The sequence below is a fragment of the Bactrocera neohumeralis genome, chromosome 5 (genome assembly GCF_024586455.1).
Source record: "Bactrocera neohumeralis isolate Rockhampton chromosome 5, APGP_CSIRO_Bneo_wtdbg2-racon-allhic-juicebox.fasta_v2, whole genome shotgun sequence".
Taxonomy (NCBI): Eukaryota; Metazoa; Arthropoda; class Insecta; order Diptera; family Tephritidae; genus Bactrocera; species Bactrocera neohumeralis.
In genome coordinates this window covers 23,985,146-24,008,519 of record NC_065922.1, presented here as the reverse complement: position 1 = coordinate 24,008,519, position 23,374 = coordinate 23,985,146, and the positions used below count along the sequence as shown (strand labels likewise).

Genomic DNA, 23,374 nt, shown 5'->3' with positions numbered 1-23,374 from the left:
TAATATTGATAAACTATATAATACTCAATTATTCAATTATCAGAAAAAGCAATTGTATTAAGCATTGATAACAAAACAAATAGGGGATTCCCCTGTTTTTACAGCTATATCAACATGTATATAATAAATATGCCAAAGAGGATGCCAGACATTTTGAAATGGCAACCCGGTAAATTAATTATATTATATTGTTGTTTTAGGGACTTCAAAACCTACACTGTAATAAAAAATTATATGTTCAGCGAAATCTTCTAAACGGTGACCCAAGAAACGAATCGTTTGTTGATCAAAGGGAGAAGATTATTTTACAAACTTATGTTAACGTTATGCAATGGAGAATGATGCTGGAAAAGTTGAATTTGTTGGGATCAAGTTTGAAAAGGAATAATGTGATTTTATGAAGTATCCTAATATTGCGATAGAAGGCGATGTGCAGCGACTGAGAGAGGAGGTTTGTCGCGGGTGTCCGTGGGTGATCACATCAGAATGGGAGTCATGTTGGCTATTTGAGCTCTTATGGGCCGTGGAGGTCCTCTGTTGGCCACTTGGGTGGAGTGGCGGTGTAGTGCGCGAACTAGGTGCAGTAGTGCGTTGACAACATGGAGTCACATAACTTGTGTATCTTAAGATGGCTCCATCCATTGCATGTATTACACTTGACCGAGCTGGAGTTTAGATGGAGCCTTTTGGCGCAAACACAGCAGAAAAAGTCCTCCAGGATCGGGTTGGGCTAAATGCCAGCACGAGTCAGGAGGATACGGAGCAATCTGGCTGTAAGGCATTGCTCCAGTGACGACAAGCTTAAACTAAGACTTACCGATCTAAACGGGGTTAGATCTCCGAAGCAACAACCCTTGGCCGGATAAAATCCAGGTCAATTCAAGTGCGTAGAACCGGCGTTTATGGAAACTGTGACCTTTTTCGCTTCCTCTCTGCACGGAATTTAACGCCGCAATAAAAACCTCAAGTCAGCACATGGGGAAAGGACAAAGAAACGTTGTTGCCAACTTGCAAGGCAATCGGCCGGCCGGTCCTAAACTACGCCGCACCATTATGGTCGCCTAGATGCAGTGAAACGCAGACGAGGAAGCACCAGACCTGTCAGAATACTGCACTTCGGATCACGACAGGATGCCTCTTGATGTCTCCTATTGAATACCTGCAGAGCCCTTATGCTCCCTCTCCAAGCAGTTCCTGCTGGTGTGCTTTCGCAGAAACCATCCTTGCAGTCACCTGCTTGGAGCAGAACCGCCTCCTAGGAACATCAAGACCATACGCCGACCAGACTTCGGACGCAAATCACTTCCGCAAAGCATTGACCGCCATTTACAGTGGAGCCATCAACACCCTTTCAGTAAATGCCGTACTTGGAATTAAACTCCTACCTATCCAGAACAGACCGCGATTCGGAGGTGAACCGACAAAAAGTTTGGGAGAAATTTGCGTTTTTGTAAGAATTTTTTTTTAATTTCTCCGAAACGCTCGATCGTTTATATACCTATTTGTCAGGAAATGATCGAAGGTAGCATTACCTGTCTTCAATAATAATAATAATTATTATTTTTATTTTAAAAATATTTTGAAGCAGAAAAATCTTGCTCACAGCCTGACACCTTTTTTCCGTGGTTCTTATTGCGATCGGTTATGAGAACAAGGGAAATTAAAATTTATTTATGAAATTAAATTCTCCTCAAAAAAGTGCAAGTGAACCCATAATTCAAAACTGTTGGATAATGGTGGTTTTAGAATAAACAAACTTTTCTTAACGAACACACTGTTGAAGTTTATTTCACATTTATTTTTGATATAGGATGGTATTTCTTTTTTGTTTTGCTTCATTTAATGCTAATTTTAATACAGTATTTAAAATATTTCTCTCATTTATTGTAATATTTATTATTTGCAGTGGATTAAATAAAGCACTTTTGTTTGGTGGAAATAGTAGTATTTATCCGTTAAACGGATTCGGCAACATCACTTATACACATAACCGCCAAATACGCGGAAATTATAGCGCATGCATTTGAAGAACGAAAAATGAAGAGGGAAATAAGATGAAAGAAACTATAATAAACCGTAACTCAAGTAAACAAAAGTAAATTCAAACAATTTTCGGTTATACTTCCGATTAGGTTAAACCTCCGATTTGCAACCAAATTTACGCAGAGGTTATCTAGAAGATTTTATTAGGAGATTTAAGGCCGTTTTCTCAGTGTTTCGTTTACAGCTTAACCAAGAGTCTTTTCTACAGTAAAACAAATCTTTTCCTAATCAGAACTTAACTGACTGATGACTGCTAACCAGACATTGAAAATCTGGTACTTAAGGCGTCTAATGACTTTTTTGGGAAAGTAATCAAAAAAGAGGACACGTTTTTTTAAATTATTTTAAATAAAAATGTTTGGATAGCAGCCATCTGTCAGTTAAGTTCTGGTTTTTTTAACCAAGACTTTTTGGTAAAAAAAAAACTTTTTTTAATCAGAACTTAAAAACCATCTTAAAGCTTATGTCTTTTTGGGCGGTAATCAAAAAAGTGGGACATTTTTTATTATTTAAATCAAATATAATATATACGAATGGCAACGCCAAAAAAGAACATGCCTGTGTTGAGTCCGTTGGGGTTATTTGTATAAAAATTAAATATGTATTTTAAATTTTTTTGAAAAATATATTTTTTTTTATATTATTTTTGAAAATTATTTCTTTTAATATTATTTTTGAAAAAATTATTAAAGGTTCATGGATGTTTGCAAAAATTGTTTGTAATTAATTCTGCTTTTTTTATTTATTTAGAGATTTTAATTCAATTTGTAGTTTTTTCCGAATTTTCAATTTTTTTTTTAAATTTTTTTAATACTATTTTAAAAAAGCAAGTTATCAAAGGTTCATGAGTGTCTGCAACGATTTTTTATATTTTTAATTTTTTTTTATAATTAATTTTATTTTTTTTTTTTTGATTTATTTGAGTACTTTTAGTTAAATTTTGTAATTTTTTTCAAATTTTCGCCTTTTTTTATTTGAAATTTTTACTTATTTTGATTTTTTGTTTGGAAAAAAAATTCAATTTTTCACTTTTTTGTTTTTTTTTTTAATTTAATTGTCCAATGTCTGCATAAATTTTGAAACAAATCGGAGGGGTGTCCTTATAAATAAATAAAAAAACTCAGCAAAAGAAAAATCAACAAAAGAAAACTCAATAAACATATTTTGTTTCATAGTGTAATTTAATATCAATTTAAATACAAAAAAATGTTTGGTTTTTCACTTCATTTTTTCCTTTCCAACATCCGTTTTAATACATTATATAAGATCTTCAATATAAATTTTTGCGAATTCCCGCACACTTGCGCAGAATCCAATAAACAAAGTCAAAATAACGTAAAAAATTAGCGAAAATAATTAATCATAAGGTAATTAATTAAAATTGTTTTTTTCTTCTTCTTCTTTCTTTTAAGTAGTTAAAATTAATGTCCAAAAAGAATAATTTGTTGCAGCAATCTTGCTGTTGCTGTTGTTGTTGCATTTAAGTTTCACCTTCGGACCGCTAATTGACAACTGTTGCATCCGCTTTGCTGCTATTTGTTGTTGTTATTGTTCTTGTTTGCTTGCTGGCGGCAGTTGTTGCTAATAATTTCGTTGTTGTTGCTGTTGTTATTGGATTAATTTACTTATGTGCAATGGGAATCATGGTTTCGCCGGCGGTGATGGCGGGCAGTGGCGCTTCCACGGTCAAGACGCCATCCTTGCTGAGCGACGAGCGTATGGACTCGGGATTGACGCCCTTTGGCAAGAGGAACTCACGGTTGTACTCCCTGTAGACGCTCTTTGTGTCCGATTTCTCTTCGTGTTTGGCGTGCACCTGTGCGAAGTAAGAAATAAAAAGGAAACATTTTAATAAAAATTTGTATAAAAAGTTTTGAGTGAAAGTAGCAGCATTAGAAGTGGCATATTGGCCGTTTAATTGTTTTTGTTTTGTTTTGTAAATGTGTCTCTAGTATGTCTTCTACTATGTTCGTTCGCGATCTTTTGCAGAGGTTGTATTTTATCTGTCTCTCTGCTTGACAGCGTGTGGGCCGGTGTCCGACCACATTTATAGCATATGATTCACTTGAATCTAAAGTGTGCGGCTTGTCTATGCAGTCTGTGGTTGCATATACATATGTATGTTTGTATGTGTGTATATTGCTTTTCGCCTTCATAAGTTTTAACAAGCAGAATTTCAACACTCACTTTTGCCATGATTTAATGAAGTGGAGCGTCGTCACAGCATCACAAAATTTGCCGTTACTTCTTTTTAGTGCACGAAGAGGCGTTTTAGCAAATGCAATAACAAAAAAAAAAATGTTCTTAAATGCGAATGTGTGTTTTTAGGCGTTTAGCAAGGAAATTTTTTGATTGCCGGGTAAATTTAAAATTATAAGATTTTTTTTTGTCTTCAGAAAATTTTGTAAATTAAATTTTTAGTCCAAGATGTTGTCGATTAAAAATTGAAATTTATTTTTTCATTTTAATAATAAAAAATCTTGGCTTAAAATATTTTCTCTAATTTTATTTAAAAATTGGAGTGACAAATAAAAAATTATTTTTTATTTTAATAAAACTCGAATGAAAAGGTATAAAAAGGAAATATTTACATAAATTTAACTGGAATAGTATAATTAAAAGCAATTAAAAATAAATAAGACAAAATCAGGTAAATAATATATTATTGCTTTTAAAAACAAGTTTTATTTTTGAAAAATAACCAAAATGGTGAATCACGAAGTACGTAAACAAGAAAAAATTTAAATTATGTAAGAATTTATTCGTTTAATTTTTAATAAGTTTATTTTAATTTTTTTTTAATATTTTTCATTTTAGTATTTGTGATTAGTTTTTTTTTCGTTTTCATTCCGGTATTGGGAATAAAATTTAAAAAATAGTTTTTCTAAGATTTTCCCAATTACAAAAAAAAATAATATTATCACAATATTATCACTATTATTACTATTATTGTTATTATCATTATTATCATCTATGTGTTTATTTGATATTATATTTTTATTATGTTAGCTTTTACAATGTTTGCTAAAATAAAAAATCGAGTCCTCCCACATCATCAGAATTATATTTTCAGATAAATTTACTTTTATTGGTTGCCACTATATTTTTGGAATTTCTCAGCTGTATTTTTGCTAGAAAACGTGATTTTTGTACATTTAGTCTTTTTTTTAAGGGGTTACATGGGTTTACAGGTTTTAAAAAATCGAATTTTTTTATTGTCTTATTAAATTCTACAACATCTCTAAAGTATTTCAACTTGATCCGACTACAGGATACAACGATGGTTTTTCATGATATTTGCGTAATTCTAAAACGTAATTTTGGAGATATCGATATGAAATTTTTCCACATACTTCTATCCCCTCTTTTGGTGGGAACCGTTGATATCGGACCACTGATCTAATCGATCGAAAAGAGGTTCTTGTATGGAAAACTTTTTTATTTAACACGATATCGCCACGAAATTTGGCATGGATTATTGTCAAATGCAAATTATTCAGATCAGACTACTGTACCATAGAGCTGCCATAGAAGCTGACTGTCTCTTGTATGGAAATTTTTTTATTTAATGAGATATCTTCACAAAATTCGGCACAGATTCTTGTCTAACATAACGGTGCAATCTCTGAAAATATTGTTGAGGTTGAACCGCTTGGCATATAGCTGTCATATAAAGTGACCGTTGACCGGTTAGATTATCAGATGTTTAAAGAGGCCTTATAGTTGTTTCTTTTCCTATTCCTACCCTAATATATTTCTCATTAAAGCTTTTGTTTTTTAAACTTATCAAAAAAATTAAAAATATTCAGACACATACATATGTATACGTGTAAAAAAGGTAGATATGTATTTGTACATATGTTAATTGTGTATAAAAAATTATGATGGGCAATAAGTTTACAGAAATCTCTCTGATACATAAGTACATACACATTGATATATACACACAAATTAATCGAATTTGCTAAATGTAAATATTCGCTAAAATTGTATGTGTTTAAATACCGTATTTTATTAGCTTAATTTTACAGATAAACTCCTGTGAAATATCATTTGTGCACAGCATGAAACGCATACATACAGACACTTGCATATAAGTACATATGTATATTTATGTATATCTGCCTGTACATACGTAACCGTAAAATGAATTTCTGTGATGACATGCAAAAACCGGGACTTTGTTATTTTCAAAGTTTTTGCTTTTATTCCTTCACGCAGCAATTGAGGTGTGAAATGCTGTTGCCTAATGGCTACCGCTGGCCATTAGCAGATTAAAGGTGCTCAAGTCGATATCTGCATATACATATATACATGGGTGTATGGTATACACATGTACATACATACATATGTATATAAGTATTTAAAACAAAATATGCAAGCAGAAATGACAGAAAATTTGCAAATCCAAAAAAAAAAAAATAATAATAAAATAAAAATCAAGAAAAACAGACAATAAACAACAAACTAAAGCGAAAAATGCCGTCATGAGAAGAGGATCCAATGGTTTGGGTACACAAATAAATTTCAAATAATTCGAGAAAAATCTTGAAAATTAGAAAATGCCTAGCGATAGTATGCTGTTGCCGCCACTGATCGGCTGGCTTATTTGAAACAAGAAAAATCGACGTTTGTATATATGTCTTTGGTTTCGACATAACGGCGACATGGCCATGAGTCATTTTCCAAAAATATATTCTCGAACACAGGCATTTGAATGAGGCTACAGTCAGCAAGCTAGAGGAAAATATTGAAAAACATATGGGATTTGCTAGAAATTAGTACCAGCATGGATGTGTATGTGTATGTACATATGTAGCTTAAAGATAGGTAAAGTGGAGATGAAAAAAGCAGATGTGAATGCACACATACATACATACATATAAAAAATATGTTTTTGACGAACTGTCAGTGGCGAGGCTTTGATGAAAGCGTTAAAAATGTGAAAAATGCGAAAAATATTTGAAAATAGTACAAAAAAAGTAAAAAATTAAAATAAAAAATATTTTGTCGTATTTTCGAATATATTTCGCATTTTCTAGAATAAAAGATAAAAAAGTAAAAGAAAAGTAAATAACAAAAAATTAAAATGCAAAAACAAAAATCAAATATTTTAAAAAATGCGAAAAATATTCGAAAATACCACAAAATATTTTTTATTTTAATTTTTTACTTTTTTTGAAAAGTTTATCATACATATTTCTTAAAAATAAAAAAATTGAATATTCGTATTCGATTTTTGTTTTTGCATTTTAATTTTTTGTTATTTATTTATTTTTTACTTTTTTTATCTTTTATTTTAAAAAATGCGAAAAATTTTCGAAAATACCACAAAATAGTTTTTATTAAAAAATTTTACTTTTTTTTGTAATTTCTTTTTAATATATTTTTGTTTTTAAGTTATTTATTTTATTTTTATTTTGAATTTTTTAATTATTTTTTTATTAATTTTATTATTATTTTAATTTTTTTTAAATTTTATTTTTAAATTTGTTATTTTAATTTTTTGCTTGTTTTTTTAAGCGTCAACAACTCATCACCCAAGCTTTTGCTATGCGCCATTTGTGTAAATTTATTATTATTTTTTATTGTTGTTGCTGCCACATACATAAATATGTTAATTATCTTTTTATGTCACTAAAATGTTCGGTCTGTGTGTGTGTAGGTGTTTTTTTGTTTTGTTTGTTGATTTTGGCTGCTTTTTCAATGTCACTTACCATCAATTTCTGATCCACAGTCTTGACAACGATTTCTTCGGGGGCGTATTGGTTTACATCGAAACGCAACCTCAACACTTTGCTATCGCCATCATCCTACGAAAACAAAAACAAAGCACAAAATACGATTTAGATAAATACATTTTAAATAAATAAATATTTATTTGGTTTTCATGTAAAAGTTGCTGACTTAGTTGTAAGCACACATACTGCATGAGTGGGAGAAGAGCAGAGCTTCATATTAGCGCTAAAGAAATTTTCGAACGCGTTAAAAATTAAAAATATATTTTTTTTTATTCTAATGCGCGGTTTGTAACTATATAATAAGCTAAGAAAAGTTGTATGCTATACAAAAATTATTAAAAAAAAGTTTTTTTAGGTTATGTTCGTACTTATGATTAAAAAAAAATAAATAAATTTAAATGGTTACTTTTGTGATTTTTTTTTGTCGTTATTTATCTATTAGAATATTATATAGTAATATCCCTAGTTGTAGCTTTCATTTCATTATTGGCGAAAAAACACATTTTCTACATTTAGCATGGGTGGGATGGGTGAAAACAGATTCTTTCTAGAAAGTCAAAAAAATAAAAGCAATACATAAAAAATCTATACTTTAGCTACTGATTTGTTTTTTCGTGCTTTTCTTAGCGAATTTAAACTATATTCATTCAAAATTTTTGCTTATGCTGTCTTTTAGGCTGATGGCCTTAGTCGCTAAAGCTGATACCTTTTTGTATTGTTAATATTGGTATTGTTGTTTAATTATGACTTACCAGTTTTTTGATCTGTTAAAAAACCTAATTTTTGCCGTCTAAAACCCTGTACAATTTTTTTTATCGAACGTAAGTCACTGTATGTCCCTATGGGGTTCTAACAGGCAATTGCCCTATCAGCGTCCATGCTACTGGGTTGAGAACCCAACGTCAGCTGCAAAAACTGTATGGAAGAAAATGAAGTGAAATCTTCTCATCACTTCTTTTTGATTGTTCCGCATTTGCGAGATCAAGGCTTAAACACTTGGGAGCTCACACTTTCGGATATGCCATTGAAATAGCAGCACAAAGGGCTGCATATGGCAGTAACATTGGAGCAGCCATCATACTTAACCTAACCTTTCTTCATACAATAACCTATCAGTTTTATGCGTTTTAGTAACTACTATGTGTTCAGTTTGTACGGAAGCTATAAGTTATAGTAATCCGATCTGAAGTATTTTTGCGGAGATTATATTAGTACCTTAAGCAGTAATCCACGTCAAATTTCGTGAAGATACCACGTCAAATGCAAAAGTTTTCCATACAAGAACTTTTTTCCGATCGTTCAGTTTGTACGGCAGCTATATGCTATAGTAAGCCGATCTGAACAATTTCTTCGTATATTACATTATTTCTATAAACAATAACTCGTACCAAATTTCGTGAAGATATATCGTTAAATGAGGAAGTTTTCCATACAAGCATTTGATTCCGATCTTTCAGTTTGTATGGCAGCTATATGTTATAGTGGTCCGATATCGGCAGTTCCGACAAATGAGCAGCTTCTTGAAGAGAAAATGACGTTTGCAAAATTAGTTCGTATATATACAGACAGACGGACGGACAGACGGACATGGCTAAATCGACTCAGCTCAACATACTGATCATTTATATATACACCTTATAGGGTCTCCGACGCTTCCTTCTGGGTGTTACAAACTTCGTGACAAACTTAATATACCCTGTTAAACGTATACAAATTAAAATAAAAGCTTTTGTTGGTATTTGCAAATATTATTTTTAACCAAAGTGCTGGACTAATGCATGTTTTGAAGTTTTTATTGAAAAAATGCCTTAAAAACAAGTAATAATAAAATTACCGATCATTTTGTGTATTTAAATATGCTATCTGTTATTAATACAAAACTATTTAAAAAAATTTAATCACATTAAAAAATTTTATATTCAATTTAATTTTTATTTTTGTTAAAAAAATGTTTTCAAAACCAGAAATAATAATATTTCCGATCATTTTCTATATTTAAAAATATAATTTTTTATTAACATAAAAATAAATTAAAAATTTGGAATAATTTAAAAAAATTTAAATTTAATTTAATTAAAAAAAATTAAATTTAATTTAATTCATTTAATATAAATATGATGTTTTCATCGATTGTCTTACTTTTTAATTAATTTTATTTTATTTTTTAATTCTTACATTTTTCTTTTATTGTTTAAGGATTAAAAAACTGTAAATTAAAAATTCAATTACCGCACTTAACCGGGTTCCGAGCACATAATATTGTTTGGTTAGAAAATCCTTGAGAGTTATGGCATTAAAATAGGATTGTAAGGAAATATTGAAAATTAATAGGTTAACAATTTTTGTTGACAAAATAAAATTTTTGGGATATTTTCTGTATATTTATTTTGTGTTTTTATAACAATTTTTTGATTTTTTTTTTTGTATACTGCATTTATTAAATTCAATTGTTCATTACTTTCTAGAAAACGGTTTTGAAAATATTTTATTAATTATTTGATTTCTAAAGATTTTTCAAACACATTTTTGCAAAATTGCATGTAATTTAGATTTCTCAAACAAATGGCAGCATTTAATTATGCAATATCTCCTGCAGTTTGTGTGCGCATTAGTTATAAAATAAATTTTTAAAACTAAATAAGTAAAATAAAATATTAATTTTAAATAAAAAATAATAATTTAAAATAATTTTTTTAAAATAAATAAATAATAATTTAAAATAACAAAATTTAAATAATTAAAAAAAAAATATCACTTACCTGAATCAGGGGTGAGGTGGCGAAATCGATATTTGGTCTGGGAGCTGGTCGGGAAAGCGAGTTTTGTGCGCTGCAAAAATAAAAGTGAAATAATATTAGTTTAACTATAGAAAACACATATTAATGAACATAAATAATTAAAGAAATTATTAAATAAAATTAAAAATAATAATTTATGCACGATTAATTAAGGAGGGGATAAGGAAATGCAAAATACGGTGCATTTGATTAAAAAAAAATCACATACAATATTATTTATTTATTTAAAAGAGAACTAATTATAAATAATTAATTCACTAAGACAAAAATATTTATTTACACTTTATTTACTTGTGGAATTTATGAAAAATGTACATAAATAAATATGATCACATGCACTTCCGCACATAAAAAATATTTTTCCAATTTGCACTCAAATAATTTAATGACTTTTTTTATTAACAACCGTTACATTTACAATTTAAAAAAAATTATTTTATTTGCATTTCACTATTTATACGCGTATTATTTACCTAGTGCTATGCGTGCGTGTGTGTGTTTCGTAGGTGCGCGTGTAGGAATGCATGGTTAATCACAATGTTTGTTTGTAACTGTGAGCGTGTGTGTCTTTTAAACTATATTTTATATAATGTTTTGCAAAAACTAAATTTTAAACTTCAAACAATTCGTAATTTTCACAAAAATGTTTGCCAACAGCACTGCAGCACTTCGTTTATTATTTCATACTGACATCAGAACCGAAGATTTCCTAAACATTTATAGCTGCGATTTGCTGCTCCATTTGCAGTAGTATCGCACCATAACGCCGGCTTTGTAAACTAAAACAGAAATCAATAAAGCAAACACCCCCAAATGCGTTGACTTGTTGACTGTTGACTGTGTGCACTTCCGTTTCCGGCAGCACGTGCAATAAAACGCCATTTGTTCTACACATGTACCTATGTAGTGTATGTATGAATGTATGTATGCAATTACATTTGTACATGCATTGATGGCACGCTATGGCAGTGACATTTACGCGTCGCGTTGTGGTTCAATGAGCCATTGTCGGCTATTGATGAAAAACACATGTTCCCCAACATTAACAGCATCGTTGGGAGAGGCGAAGTACTGTTGTTTAGTAACGTAAACAACTGTCAACAGTCGAAGAGGGAGTGATGTACGACCCCTTAGGGAAATCGGAGCGAATTAGATTACATTTTTTCGCTCAGGAAAAAATTTACACCAGAAAATATAATATTTTGGACAGCATTTGACGATTTGAAGTCATGGAAAATATATATTTATTTATTTTATTCTGACCTTAGGACTTGTACATTTATTTTTTTGTCATTTACTGAGAAGACTCCAATAACTTCAGCAGTTGAGGACTGCTTTTAGTTGTGTCGGAGATCACTTGTAACTCGAAAAATATTCCATTTTTTCTTCAAAAAATTTATTGTGTATTCTTAAAACATTTCTTAAAAATTTTAAAACAATTGATAGAAGGTCTAGAAGTTAGGTTAGATTAAGATTGCGATTAAAGAAAGTGTATAAACTTTTAGAAAATTAAATTTGCTATATTAGAAGAAGTCTGAAATTGTCATCGAGTTACATGGATTCCATGTTCGCTTTGTAAAAAATCTGTTTAAACCTAATATTTTTCTAAGAAAATTTAGTATCACGATATTTCACTAAGAACAACAACAACTTTCGCACACTTGACGAAGATGTGTAATCTTAAGTTCGATTTCTCGCAGTGCATGAAGTACAAATTGTTGCAGTTCTGCAACCATGGGAGTTATTATAGCAACAAAGGCACGTACGCAACTGATACACACGCGGCCAGATATCGGCGCCTTATTGACATTTCAATCTGTTTACCTTAGATCATCGATGACTTGCATTGGGGCGCTTGTAGAAACATATTTAGTGCATTATCCGCTGTTGTATACATTTCACATTGACACAGCTGCCCAACATTTGTTGCATGCAACAGCGTAGTAGCATACGCGTATACTAAGTACATTCCTCTGTAAGAGCCAAAAATAGCGCCTCAATGCAGTTGTGTGTGTCTGTATTGGGAGGGGTTGGACCCCCTGGCATTGGCGCTAAGCGTCAGTATGCACACAATTAAACGGCAAATACAGTTATTGAGAGATAAGGTGCGAGAGCGGGAGTATGAGAGTTTGGTATGAATATTTAATGCGCTATTTGAACCATAAATGTTCAGGGTTCAGCACATTGAAGGCAGGAAAGATTAAATGCATCAGTGATGCTATATATATTTATTAATTTTGTAGTTGCATATTATTTTATATTCGATTTTTCTATAATTTTGCTTCATTTTCACACAATGTAATTTTTTTCTTGTTCTTCATTGTTTTTTCAAATGCGCTCATTTCTATGGCAGCTGTTGCCAAGCATTCGTTTGCTTGCAGTCAAACGTAAACGTATTTCTCTTCACTATTTTTAGCATAAATTAATGTGATTTTCTTTTCTAAAAATCATTGTCAGGCTGTTGTGTGTGCATGTATTAATAATTATCATATAAGTATACATATGGCTCTGAGATAGTTCTTAGAGTACAATAAATGATAGGTGACAATTAATTTGTTGTAAATGTGAAATATTTGTGAAATATTCATACATTTCAATAAAATGGTGACAGTATGCTTGTATGCATGCTATACATATGTACATATGTTCGTAAATAAATAAATATTTGGAACATGCATTGTGAAGCTTTAATTTTTGCGATAATATTTAGAAAGAATTTATTACAGAAAGCTTATAATATTTTTTATAATTTTAATCAAGGTTATTGAAATAAAGTAAAAATTATAGAATGTGTTTTTCATGAACTTAGTTGTTGCAATTTTTTTTTAAATTTCTTATTTTTATTTTTTTAATTGTTTTTTTTTTTAACTTTTGCTATATAATTTGATTACATATTTATTTACTATTTTTTTTTTTATTCCCTGATATTGTATTTATAAATGCATTCAAGTTTTAAAAATCGAGTTTATATTTTTTATTTTATTTTTACCTATATTTTTACTTACTACTTTTTTTTATTTTTTTTTAATAATTAACTCACATCAATTAAATTATTTTTATGCCCATAATATTTGTCTACATCAATTTTATATTGTTTCTTTATAATTGTACTTTTTTAATATTTTTTTCGTTATTACAATTTTTGTAATTTAATTTTTAGATTTTTATTAAAATTCTTTTATTCAATTTTCGTTTGTTATTTATTAATATTTTAGTATTTATTTTTTGTAAAAAAACATGTATTTTAAATTGTTATTTTTTAAATATTTAAGATGTTTTCTTTTTACTTTATCCTATTCTTTTTTTCTTCTGTTTAAGTTTAAATTTTACTTTTTTTCTTTTATTACATTTAATTTTTTTGGTATTTATTAATATTTTAGTATTTATTTTTTTGTAAAAAACAATTAATTTAAAGTAGTTATTTTTATATTTCTACTTCTTCTGTTTAAGTTTAAATCATATTTTTTAATTTCATTAATTTTTTTTTATAATATTGATCTCCTTTTTTATTTATTTTTTTAATTTATGGGTTCTTAGTACTTTATTCTATTTCTTGGGTTTAGTTAAATTTTTTCTATATTTTTTAACTTTTTTTTAATTTGTATTATTTTTAAATATTTTTTTTTAAATAATTTAATTATTTGTTTTTTTTTAGTTATTTTTTCATTATCATTATTTTTAATTCTAATTGTATTATTTTATAAATTTTATTATATTGTTTTTAATTTTTTCTATTTTTGTTTTTTTCATTTTCATTATTATCATTTTCATTTCAATAATCTTTCCCACTAAATTTTAGATTTTGTTTTGGTAATTTATTTTATTAAATAAAAATTTTTTTATTTTTGATAAATTTCAGTTTTTTCTTCATTTTATATACAAAATTTAATAAGTTTACTTCTTGTACCTTTACTAATTATCTAAATATATATTTTTATGTTTTCAAATTTCATTTACATTTTCACCTTCCACCGGTTTCTTATTTTTCACTGTTATTTCATATTTCGCTCTTCTAAATATATTCCTTTTCAAAAAGACAATGCACGATTTGCCTCAATGGAATTTGGCATTTGTGCCAAAATTTTGTTAGACGTCTTATTAATGCCAAATTTGTTTTTTTTTTTTGTTGTGCAAATGAAATTTCAACACACTGAAGCAAATGGAAATCTATGAAATTGAAAGCAGAACTTTCTAGATTTTATAACTACAGTTAAAGCGAAATTTTCTAGAAATTATAATTTATTTTAAGCAAAACAATTGAAAATTAGAGAAATTAAAATATTTTAGCATTTACTAATTTTTTTGAGTACTAGAAAACACCGAGTATTTTAAATAAAATAATATTTTTTGATTATTAATGATAGTTGTATAACTTTATGATTTGGCCATGTGTGCTAAATATAATATAACTTTATAAATGTGTGTATGTGTGAGATAAGTGTATATGTTTGCGCGAGAGGCGCTTGTGAAGTAATTTGCAAAGCACGAAAGGTGCTTGACATCCATTTCGCATTCGGCATCTAAATGTTCGAATTAGTAAAATACACACACGTCAGCATGCAAATGTTCGCGAGATTGAAATGAAAATATTTGAGTGTCAAAATGAATTATTGAATCATGGTTGCTTTATGTACATAGTTTTTATAACACAAATAAATATGTTTCATGTTGAAAATATTTGCAATTCGCAGCAATCGGAACGCTTTGAGTAGAGTGCGCATGCAAACTGTGACTTTCAATTAGCAAATTAAAACAAAACCAAAAAACACATATAGTACGAAAATAGCCAAAATATCGCTGGTATGTACCTGCTGCTGCTGGTTTTTGTTGTTGTCTTTTTAGTAGAACTGTTTTGAAACAATTTTTTTTTTGGTAAAATTTGTATAAAAGAAGCATTAATAAGCGGCAGTTGAAGTAATATTTCATTTTATTTTATTTTTTTAATTTTTTTAATTTTTTTTTAATTTTTTTATGAAATGTAGCATATTTTTTTATTTTAATGCCAGTTTGCAGTTCCATTATTTTATTTTTGTAAGCATGTAAAAGAGCAGAGAGGAAGAGAGAAAGAAGACATGTTATTTGGTATGTTTATTATACTATACATATATACATATTTGTACCTAATATTTTTAATAATATATTAAATACATACATATATATACTTATATGTATAGTATATGTATATACATAATATATATAAAAGATTATAAATATTGATTGTATGATTTTCTGCAGTGATCAACTGTAATATAATTCGAAATCAATATGTTTAAATTTTTTATTTTTCTCTTGCCAATGAATATATAATACTTATGCATGTAAATAAAAAGTAAATATTTTATATTATATATCAAATATATTTACTAAGCTCTTGCATATCGGCCACCCATGACGTTTCATGAGAACACTGTGCCTTACCTACTCGAAAACTACTGAATATACTGAAAATATATATAGGAATTGGGTTATACATAAGCAGTTATAATTTTCAAAAAATCGATTTTTGTCAAAAAAAAATTTGTTTTTCTTATTCCTTGGATTAATTACTTGATTTAACATTACATACTTTAAAGAAATTTGTTCGGTTTTTAATTTCAGAGGATTCAGTTCAGTGTAGTGGTCATAGCAAAACGTCTTTTTTGAGAGGAGCTCCCGGGGATCAGCTGTAGTTCCTTTCCGAATAAATATTTTCACTAATACTAGGTCTTAAAATACAGTTAAAAGAAACCAAAATATGTGTACAAGTTTTTGGATCAATAAATTTAAATTTTTTCTCAGAAAATTTATAAAAAATTCGCTTTTTTCGGCCTTCTAACTCTATATAACCCCTTAAATCTCCTTCCTTCGGTCTGAACTATTTCTCAAACTGTAGTAAAGTCCATATTTGTTGTTACATCTTCCTTTTCTTTATGTAATATACTTCAAAAAAACATTCTTCTAATCGCAAGGCTTAAGGAAACCAACATATTTCTAAGAAGGATAACGCCCAGCTCGAAATCGGTGTAACAGCATCTGTTAGACGTTAGCTAACATAGTATATAAAAAGAACTGATATAACGAAAATAGTAATATTTTTGAAGAAATGCTACTAATAATGTTCCCTTGTGTTTTAAAATCCGATGCAAATCCAATTCAAAATATAAGAACCAAAAAACAACAGAATGTTAAAAAAAGGGACACTACCGTAGAGAAATTAGAGAATGTTAATGACTTTACCTCCCTTTTAACTAAAGTCTTAAAGAACTGAAATTACGAGAGAAAAGAGAAAAGGAAAAAACGTTACAAATGAAAAATACTTTCGAAACTGCGATTATTCCAGCAAGATTCAGGAAGTCGTAAGCCTCGAAATATTTCGAAATAGAGTTTCCGATGATCGAAAACTATAAAACAAGGCAAAATATTACAAAATGGGGCCCACAGTAAGCCTCAGAGAAAGATTACTGAGTCTTTTATTCAAACATTGCTCAGAACCTAGTTGCCTACTAGCAAACGGGCTGAAATTTCTGGTCATAAACTTTTGGAATAGAGCTACCAATGCTTAAAAACCAATATTACAAAATGAAAGCCACAGAAGCGATTGGTGAATGTTTTTGGGAGGTTTAAATTCTAACCTTTTCAAGAAAAGAGTTGCCAACTACCAAACAAGCCAAAAATATTACAAAATGTGCCAAAACATTTGAAGGTGTTTTTTAAGACATCTTTTCAGCAAGTCTGTATTTCTCTAATTTAGAAAAATTATAGAATAAGAAGAATAACTTATTTTTCTTCAACAGGCGGTCTTCGTCACAATTTTCTAACCTAAACCTAACCTTTCTACTCTAAATATATTTTTTGTCTTGAATGTGTTGAAAATTCTTGCAAATCCACCAAACATTAAATTTACTTCAGAAAGTTGTAAAAAAAAATAATAATAATAATAAAGGCTCCACCATCAGCACTCTCGCTTAGCTGGTTACTCAAATGATGCTCATTTATTTTTGGGTGAATTTGTAATAATGATTCGATAAAGCAAGTATAATTGCTCAGAAACATAGAAACATAACAGCTTGAGTAATTAAGTCAAAGTTTTTTGTTAATGAATTTGTCAGCAGATAAACAAAACTTGGCACCTTTTGTTAAATTTCGTGAGGTTATATGTGTTGTTTTAATTGCCAAACAACACATTGTTATTATTACATAATTAGTTCATATCTTTCATAGAACAAACTTGCCGGTAATGGCACCAAAGTAAACAGCTTCAGTCATAAACATTATAACTAATGTTCAACTGGTTTCCAGCACTTCTACAACAATGATGTAATAAAATATCGCATTATGTTTTTTAGTATAATTTATGAAAACTGTAGGTAATTCATGCTGGAGTTAGTGCGAGAGTGAAGCGCTAGTAAAAAAAGAACACAAAATACAGGAAGAAAAGCTTAAAATAAAGCAAAACACGTTTAGAGTTTTTTATATCTTTTTTTTATTTATGAGAGTTACATATATGTATGTATGTACTTTAAGCAAAAATTATGGGTCACCTTGAAATAAAGAAATTGAATATAAAAGATATTTTTTTTACAAAAATTACAAAAAAAAAACATAAAAAAATTTTAATACAAAAAATATATTTTTTCCAAAAATTACAAAAAATATATATAAAAAAAATTTAATACATAAAATATATTTTTGGCAAAAATTAGAAAAAAAATTATAAATATTTCCTGCTCTGCGAAGCTTTTATAATTTACTGCTTTCCTTGATAGTAGCTTCATCTCTTTTCAACAGAATAGTTTTACTATGTACATATGTAGTATATATATACGTATAAGCAACAGTAGAAAAGTCAAACATTAAATTCACTTGTTGTAGACACTTAAGTGGCATACTAATTTTGAATTTTTAATACATATTACGACATAATCGCATACGCCACGTTTATGGCATTTTTTAAACAAATTTGTCCGTCACGCTTTGTGAGCGATTGAGTCATAATGGCAGAGTATGAACAGATGTGTACATTTCTCCGTTCGTAACTGTGTCTACTAACCACATTAAATACAATTGAAATTAAAAATAATTTGCATAACTTTTGTATGTCATCTCATATATACTATAAAAGCATTATGGAAACGTAAATGGGGCACGAAGCAAAATACTTCAAGTCTCGAAGATGAAAAACAAACTAATTAGACGCATTCTAATACAGCTACATTTGACTGTTTATGAGCACTAAAAAAATAATTTAATTAGAATTTGCGTAAAAAAGTGTTTTAAGCACTTTAGAAATGTCATATTTGAAATGACAGCTGACAGATTTGAGAAAGAGACTGCTGCATAGCAACCGTCAGCAGTCAGTAAATGGGTCACATCACTTATAAACTGAGATGTTTTCTGTAGTAGAAAGTACTGTTAACAAAAAAAAAACAAAAGCTACTGAAAAACATAAATCAGTAGTATGTACTATAGACAAACGGTTGTTAATAACTTGCTTCCTCTTCCTCATAGCAGCGCTTAGACTACGCTCCCCGTAACCTCAACCTCCTTGTTGGAAATGTGAAAGAAAGCAACTTGCCATTCGAAATATCATTGCTACACATTTACTACTCTGCGCAGCATTTGAATTACTACAACAAAGCAAAAAAATGTAAATTTAATAGAAAGAACGATAAACCAGCCGACAGACGACAGTCTGCCAGCCGGCAGCATGTCGGCGTGGGAGTAGACAAGCATTCCTTTCTAATCAAAGATGCAACAGTTGTGCAAAATAATAGCAAACGAACACCAATAACGGTGTATAGCATATCGAATACGGTTTGGTCTATGTGAAAGAAGCGAGTAACGGTACTGACATACTTTCATGCTTTCCGACTTTCATGCTGTACGAGTATTTGCATTTTTTCTGCAACTTTTTATTCGAATTGCTTGCGCAGTTAATTTGTTATTTCTGTGATGATTACTGAATTATTGCAGAATCTAGTCGTTGGTAGACATTTTTTGTGACTTTGTCTATCGTGTGCGGCACGTTGAGACATTCACTTCCTCCGCAAATGATTAAGTTAGAGAGAAAGAACTAGAGAAATTCAGAATCACGAATGAAAGGGCGGCAGCAGTTATTTATTGGATAAAATAGAAAATATTTGGAAAGGAAAATATGATTTCTTTAGTTATTTATGAGGAGGTACTAAGCGATTTTTTGATTTAATTTTTTGAAGGTTTGGGTTAAATAATCTTTAGTATTTAAGTCCAAATGTCGAAAAAAGCAATTACTCTCGCGCTTAGATGTGAACAGACTTTTGTAAGGTATAGTCCATGTACATATGTATGTATATAAATCGATCTTATCAAATATGAACCGGACTGGTCCACTAAAACTGCACTCGAATCGACAAAGAAATATGTAGTTTCCTACCTAGATCTTTGTTTACGAAGCGAAAAATTTATCCGGCCTTAAAGAAAAAATGAACAAGGTGATTGTGATTTCAGATAATGTTTTGGGTATGATGCGTGTCAAATGCTAGACAAAATGCAAGAACGACGTCGATTAGAGGTCAAAAAAGAGAGGCTTGACGCTGAAGGGACTGAAGACCATTCCTGCCATTGCTTATAGAAGACTGAATTATGTGTTGGCATTTTTGTATTAGCGCAGAAGCCTATTTTGAAGGTGATTTTATTGTATTCAACTACAAAATTTGAGTAATTTTTGTCAGTCCGGGTCAAATTTGATCGGATGGTATAACGCCGTCATTTGGCTAATTTCGTTCCGAATAAAAATTTACAACAACAAATTTATTTTTTGTCAATCCGGGTCAAATTTGATCGGATGGTATAACGCAATCATTTGGCTAATTTCGTTTCTAGTAAAAATTGACAATAATTCGAGGCTTAGTTCAGAGTATTTTTTTCTAAATTTATATATTAATTATACTTATTAACTAAGCTTATTTTCATATGCTTACATATGTATGCACATACATCTTCCACAGATAAAAAATTAAAGTAATTTGAATTTAATCGGAGTTCCTAAGTACCCTCAAATACATACAATATGAAAAATAAACAAACAAATGCTGCACTTAACGCCTTTTATACCAAAATTGTCACATTTGACATATGTGTAACACAACTCAGACCCACATAAACTAACACACGCATAAAAATCTACTCACCTAAATCACCTACATACATACATACTTATAATCACTTAAGAAATTGCTGGACACAACGTGCTAAGAATGTATTGTGTATATGTGTGTATGTATGTATGCGTGCACGTTTTAATTGGATATGTGTGGGTGCTCCACAAATTCTTGGTTACCAACTCATTCCGCATGGGCGTCTGCGTCTGACGGTGCGCGTTGGTGATTCGTAGCAGTCACCGCGGTGTCGTCATGTTTCCCAAAACTCGTCAGTGAACACAGCAAATCATGCGGAACAAAAGTCTAAAGCCAACATTTCCTTGGCCCACCAGCAGCCGTACGCTTACGCTCATTATGCGCGGCGCCAAAAACTCACTCAAACAGCTTTGGAAGAGTACTCAATACTGTCAGCAACCAAGTCGACTATTGCGGACAGTCGAGTTGGCGGTCGGTAGCGGTGTTAAGTGCCCCACATGATGTGTTGACTCTACCGACTACTGTACCAATGTACATACATATGTATGTATATACAGACATATGTATCTATTTTCATTTACCTTTATGTTTTCATTAAAGCTTATTTAGGTAGCATAGCGGTTGTCTGACAGTTTTTTTATTCTATAATTCAACTGTCCATCCGTTTTTTTACATTTCATTATTGTACTTTGTTGTATTAAACTTCAAAAGTATTAACATTTTTTTGTTGTGCTTTGTGTCAATTTATACTTTATTTTATTTTTATTTCTTTTTTTCGGTTATTGTTGGTTCGGGCTTTCGACACTTTACGCAATAGCCTGTGGCGTTTTCATCTCTTATCGAATATAAAAATCTAAAGGTAAGTAAGAATATACTCATAATATATACTCGTAGTCGTATGTACACGTTTTCAGTTATTTGCGCTCTCTTGTTTTGAAATTCTTTACTCGCTCCGCTCTTTCGACGATGATGTCATCGCATTTTTAGTTTAAATATAAATTCAAATAATAAACTTTCTTGCCTTGCCGGTCTGTATGTTTAGTTATTTTTGTTGTTATTGTCGCAGCGCGAGCTGGCGCTTTTGTGACATGCAAAGGCAATATATTCGTATATTACTTGAATACATATAAATTAATGTGGCTTGTACCATATAGCTCTCCCGACTATACTTCATACCTGAGTTAGTACCCAGTAGGATAACCCATTCTCGGTTCGAATGAATATGGTTGCTTATTTTCGTCCCAGAAAAGTTAATAGAGAACTCAGCATAACCGAAAACACTTCGAATATCTTTGAAGCAATTCATGTGTGTAAGTATCGCCAGCTAATCGATATAGCATAGGGATTTGAGTTTCTACTTAGCATTAGGTGAATTTTTCTAATCAGTCCTCCATTCTAAATAACTTTCTTGGGACTATTTTTACTTTACATAAATTTTAATTACTTTTTTGTGATTATGTTTTACTTTCTATAAATTTGGGTTCAGAACTGTCTTCTAATATACATATGTAAGTCTTCATTTTTACGAAAACAGTTTTAAGACTTGTAAAATGCTTTACCATACTGCTGATGATGACATAATATAATCTCCGAACTTTTCTTAGAAACATCATTATGAGCTGCTCATTAGGTAAAATTTCTACAGTGGCAGTAACATTTCTTAGTATACTTTTCTAACAGGCTCAACAGTTGCGTTTGCCTTAATAGCGGTCAAACCTACTTAGGTGGGATGCATAATTTTTCTTGAGCACATTTCTGATCTGATCAGGTTCTGATCAGGTTTTCACCTCGGTTTCAAGCTTGTTTAACCAGAATATTTTAGATGTTGAAAAATTATGGCTTAACTGTTAGTCCTTTGACACTCGTTGGCATATTATATGGGTTAAGTCCTGTCACCTCTTTTATTAACCACATTTTGTTTTAAGCGAGCAGCAAAAGAACACTTGCTAAGTTAACAAAAAACATGAAAATCATCCAAAGTTTGCTAATTTTTTGATTTCAGCGAAGCTTCATTGGAAGTAAGGGTTTTTAATCATAACTGAAATCTTGCTAAACACCAACAAGAAATAAAATTGAGTTTATATTATACAGCTGAGAGTTACTCTGTACTCTCATTACCGCCAGGAATATTTATTCTGAGTTAAGCATTCACTTGCCGCTCGCTTACTGAAAACAGAACTATAAATGTATTATTTAGTGTAAGTATGTACATATGTATATGTGCGCACATATTTATTTACATATGTTTTCTGCCAATAATCACTTTCGAATAGTGCGAAAATACTGTTATTAATTTAATTGGAAAATGCCATTAGCGTGTCAAGTGAAAGATTTATGGCGATACTAGAAGAAAATATTCCAAAAAGCATGAAAAATGGTTTTTGTGGCGGAATTTCTTTGTTTTTTCTACATTTCCTATTAGAAATATACATACGTACCTATGTATATATGTATGTATTATTCGTTTAAAAACCGATTTCTCCTACCCTTCATGCCACTCACAGCAATACGGAAGTATTTAAATGCCAAACTCGCGCCACCGTTCGATTTTATCGCCGCTAATATTTGGGTTCGACCCTGCGCTCAACTATTAATCAATTAATGAACTTTTTATAGGCACACACCCATACAAATAAACACGTGGTTATACATACATACATGTATGTAGTATATTCAGATCTGCAAGCTCATGTAGACT

At 30.1% G+C, this 23,374-nt stretch overlaps 1 protein-coding gene across 2 annotated transcripts in view; it reads right to left on the bottom strand.

Moving 5' to 3' along the window:
* Positions 1–3,203: 3,203 nt before the first annotated feature.
* LOC126760338 (heat shock protein beta-1) overlaps positions 3,204–23,374 on the bottom strand; it is a 34,305-nt gene continuing 14,134 nt past the window's right edge. Inside the window, exons 2-5 of one of the 2 annotated variants that reach the window (XM_050475910.1) lie at positions 15,391–15,429; positions 10,544–10,613; positions 7,761–7,856; positions 3,204–3,859 (exon numbers count right to left, since the gene is read on the bottom strand). In XM_050475910.1, coding sequence (XP_050331867.1) covers positions 3,665–3,859; positions 7,761–7,856; positions 10,544–10,613; positions 15,391–15,429 — 400 coding nt within the window. In that variant the 3' untranslated portion in view covers positions 3,204–3,664. The remainder of the gene's footprint in view (positions 3,860–7,760; positions 7,857–10,543; positions 10,614–15,390; positions 15,430–23,374) is intronic. The other variant, XM_050475911.1, reaches the window with a different exon arrangement.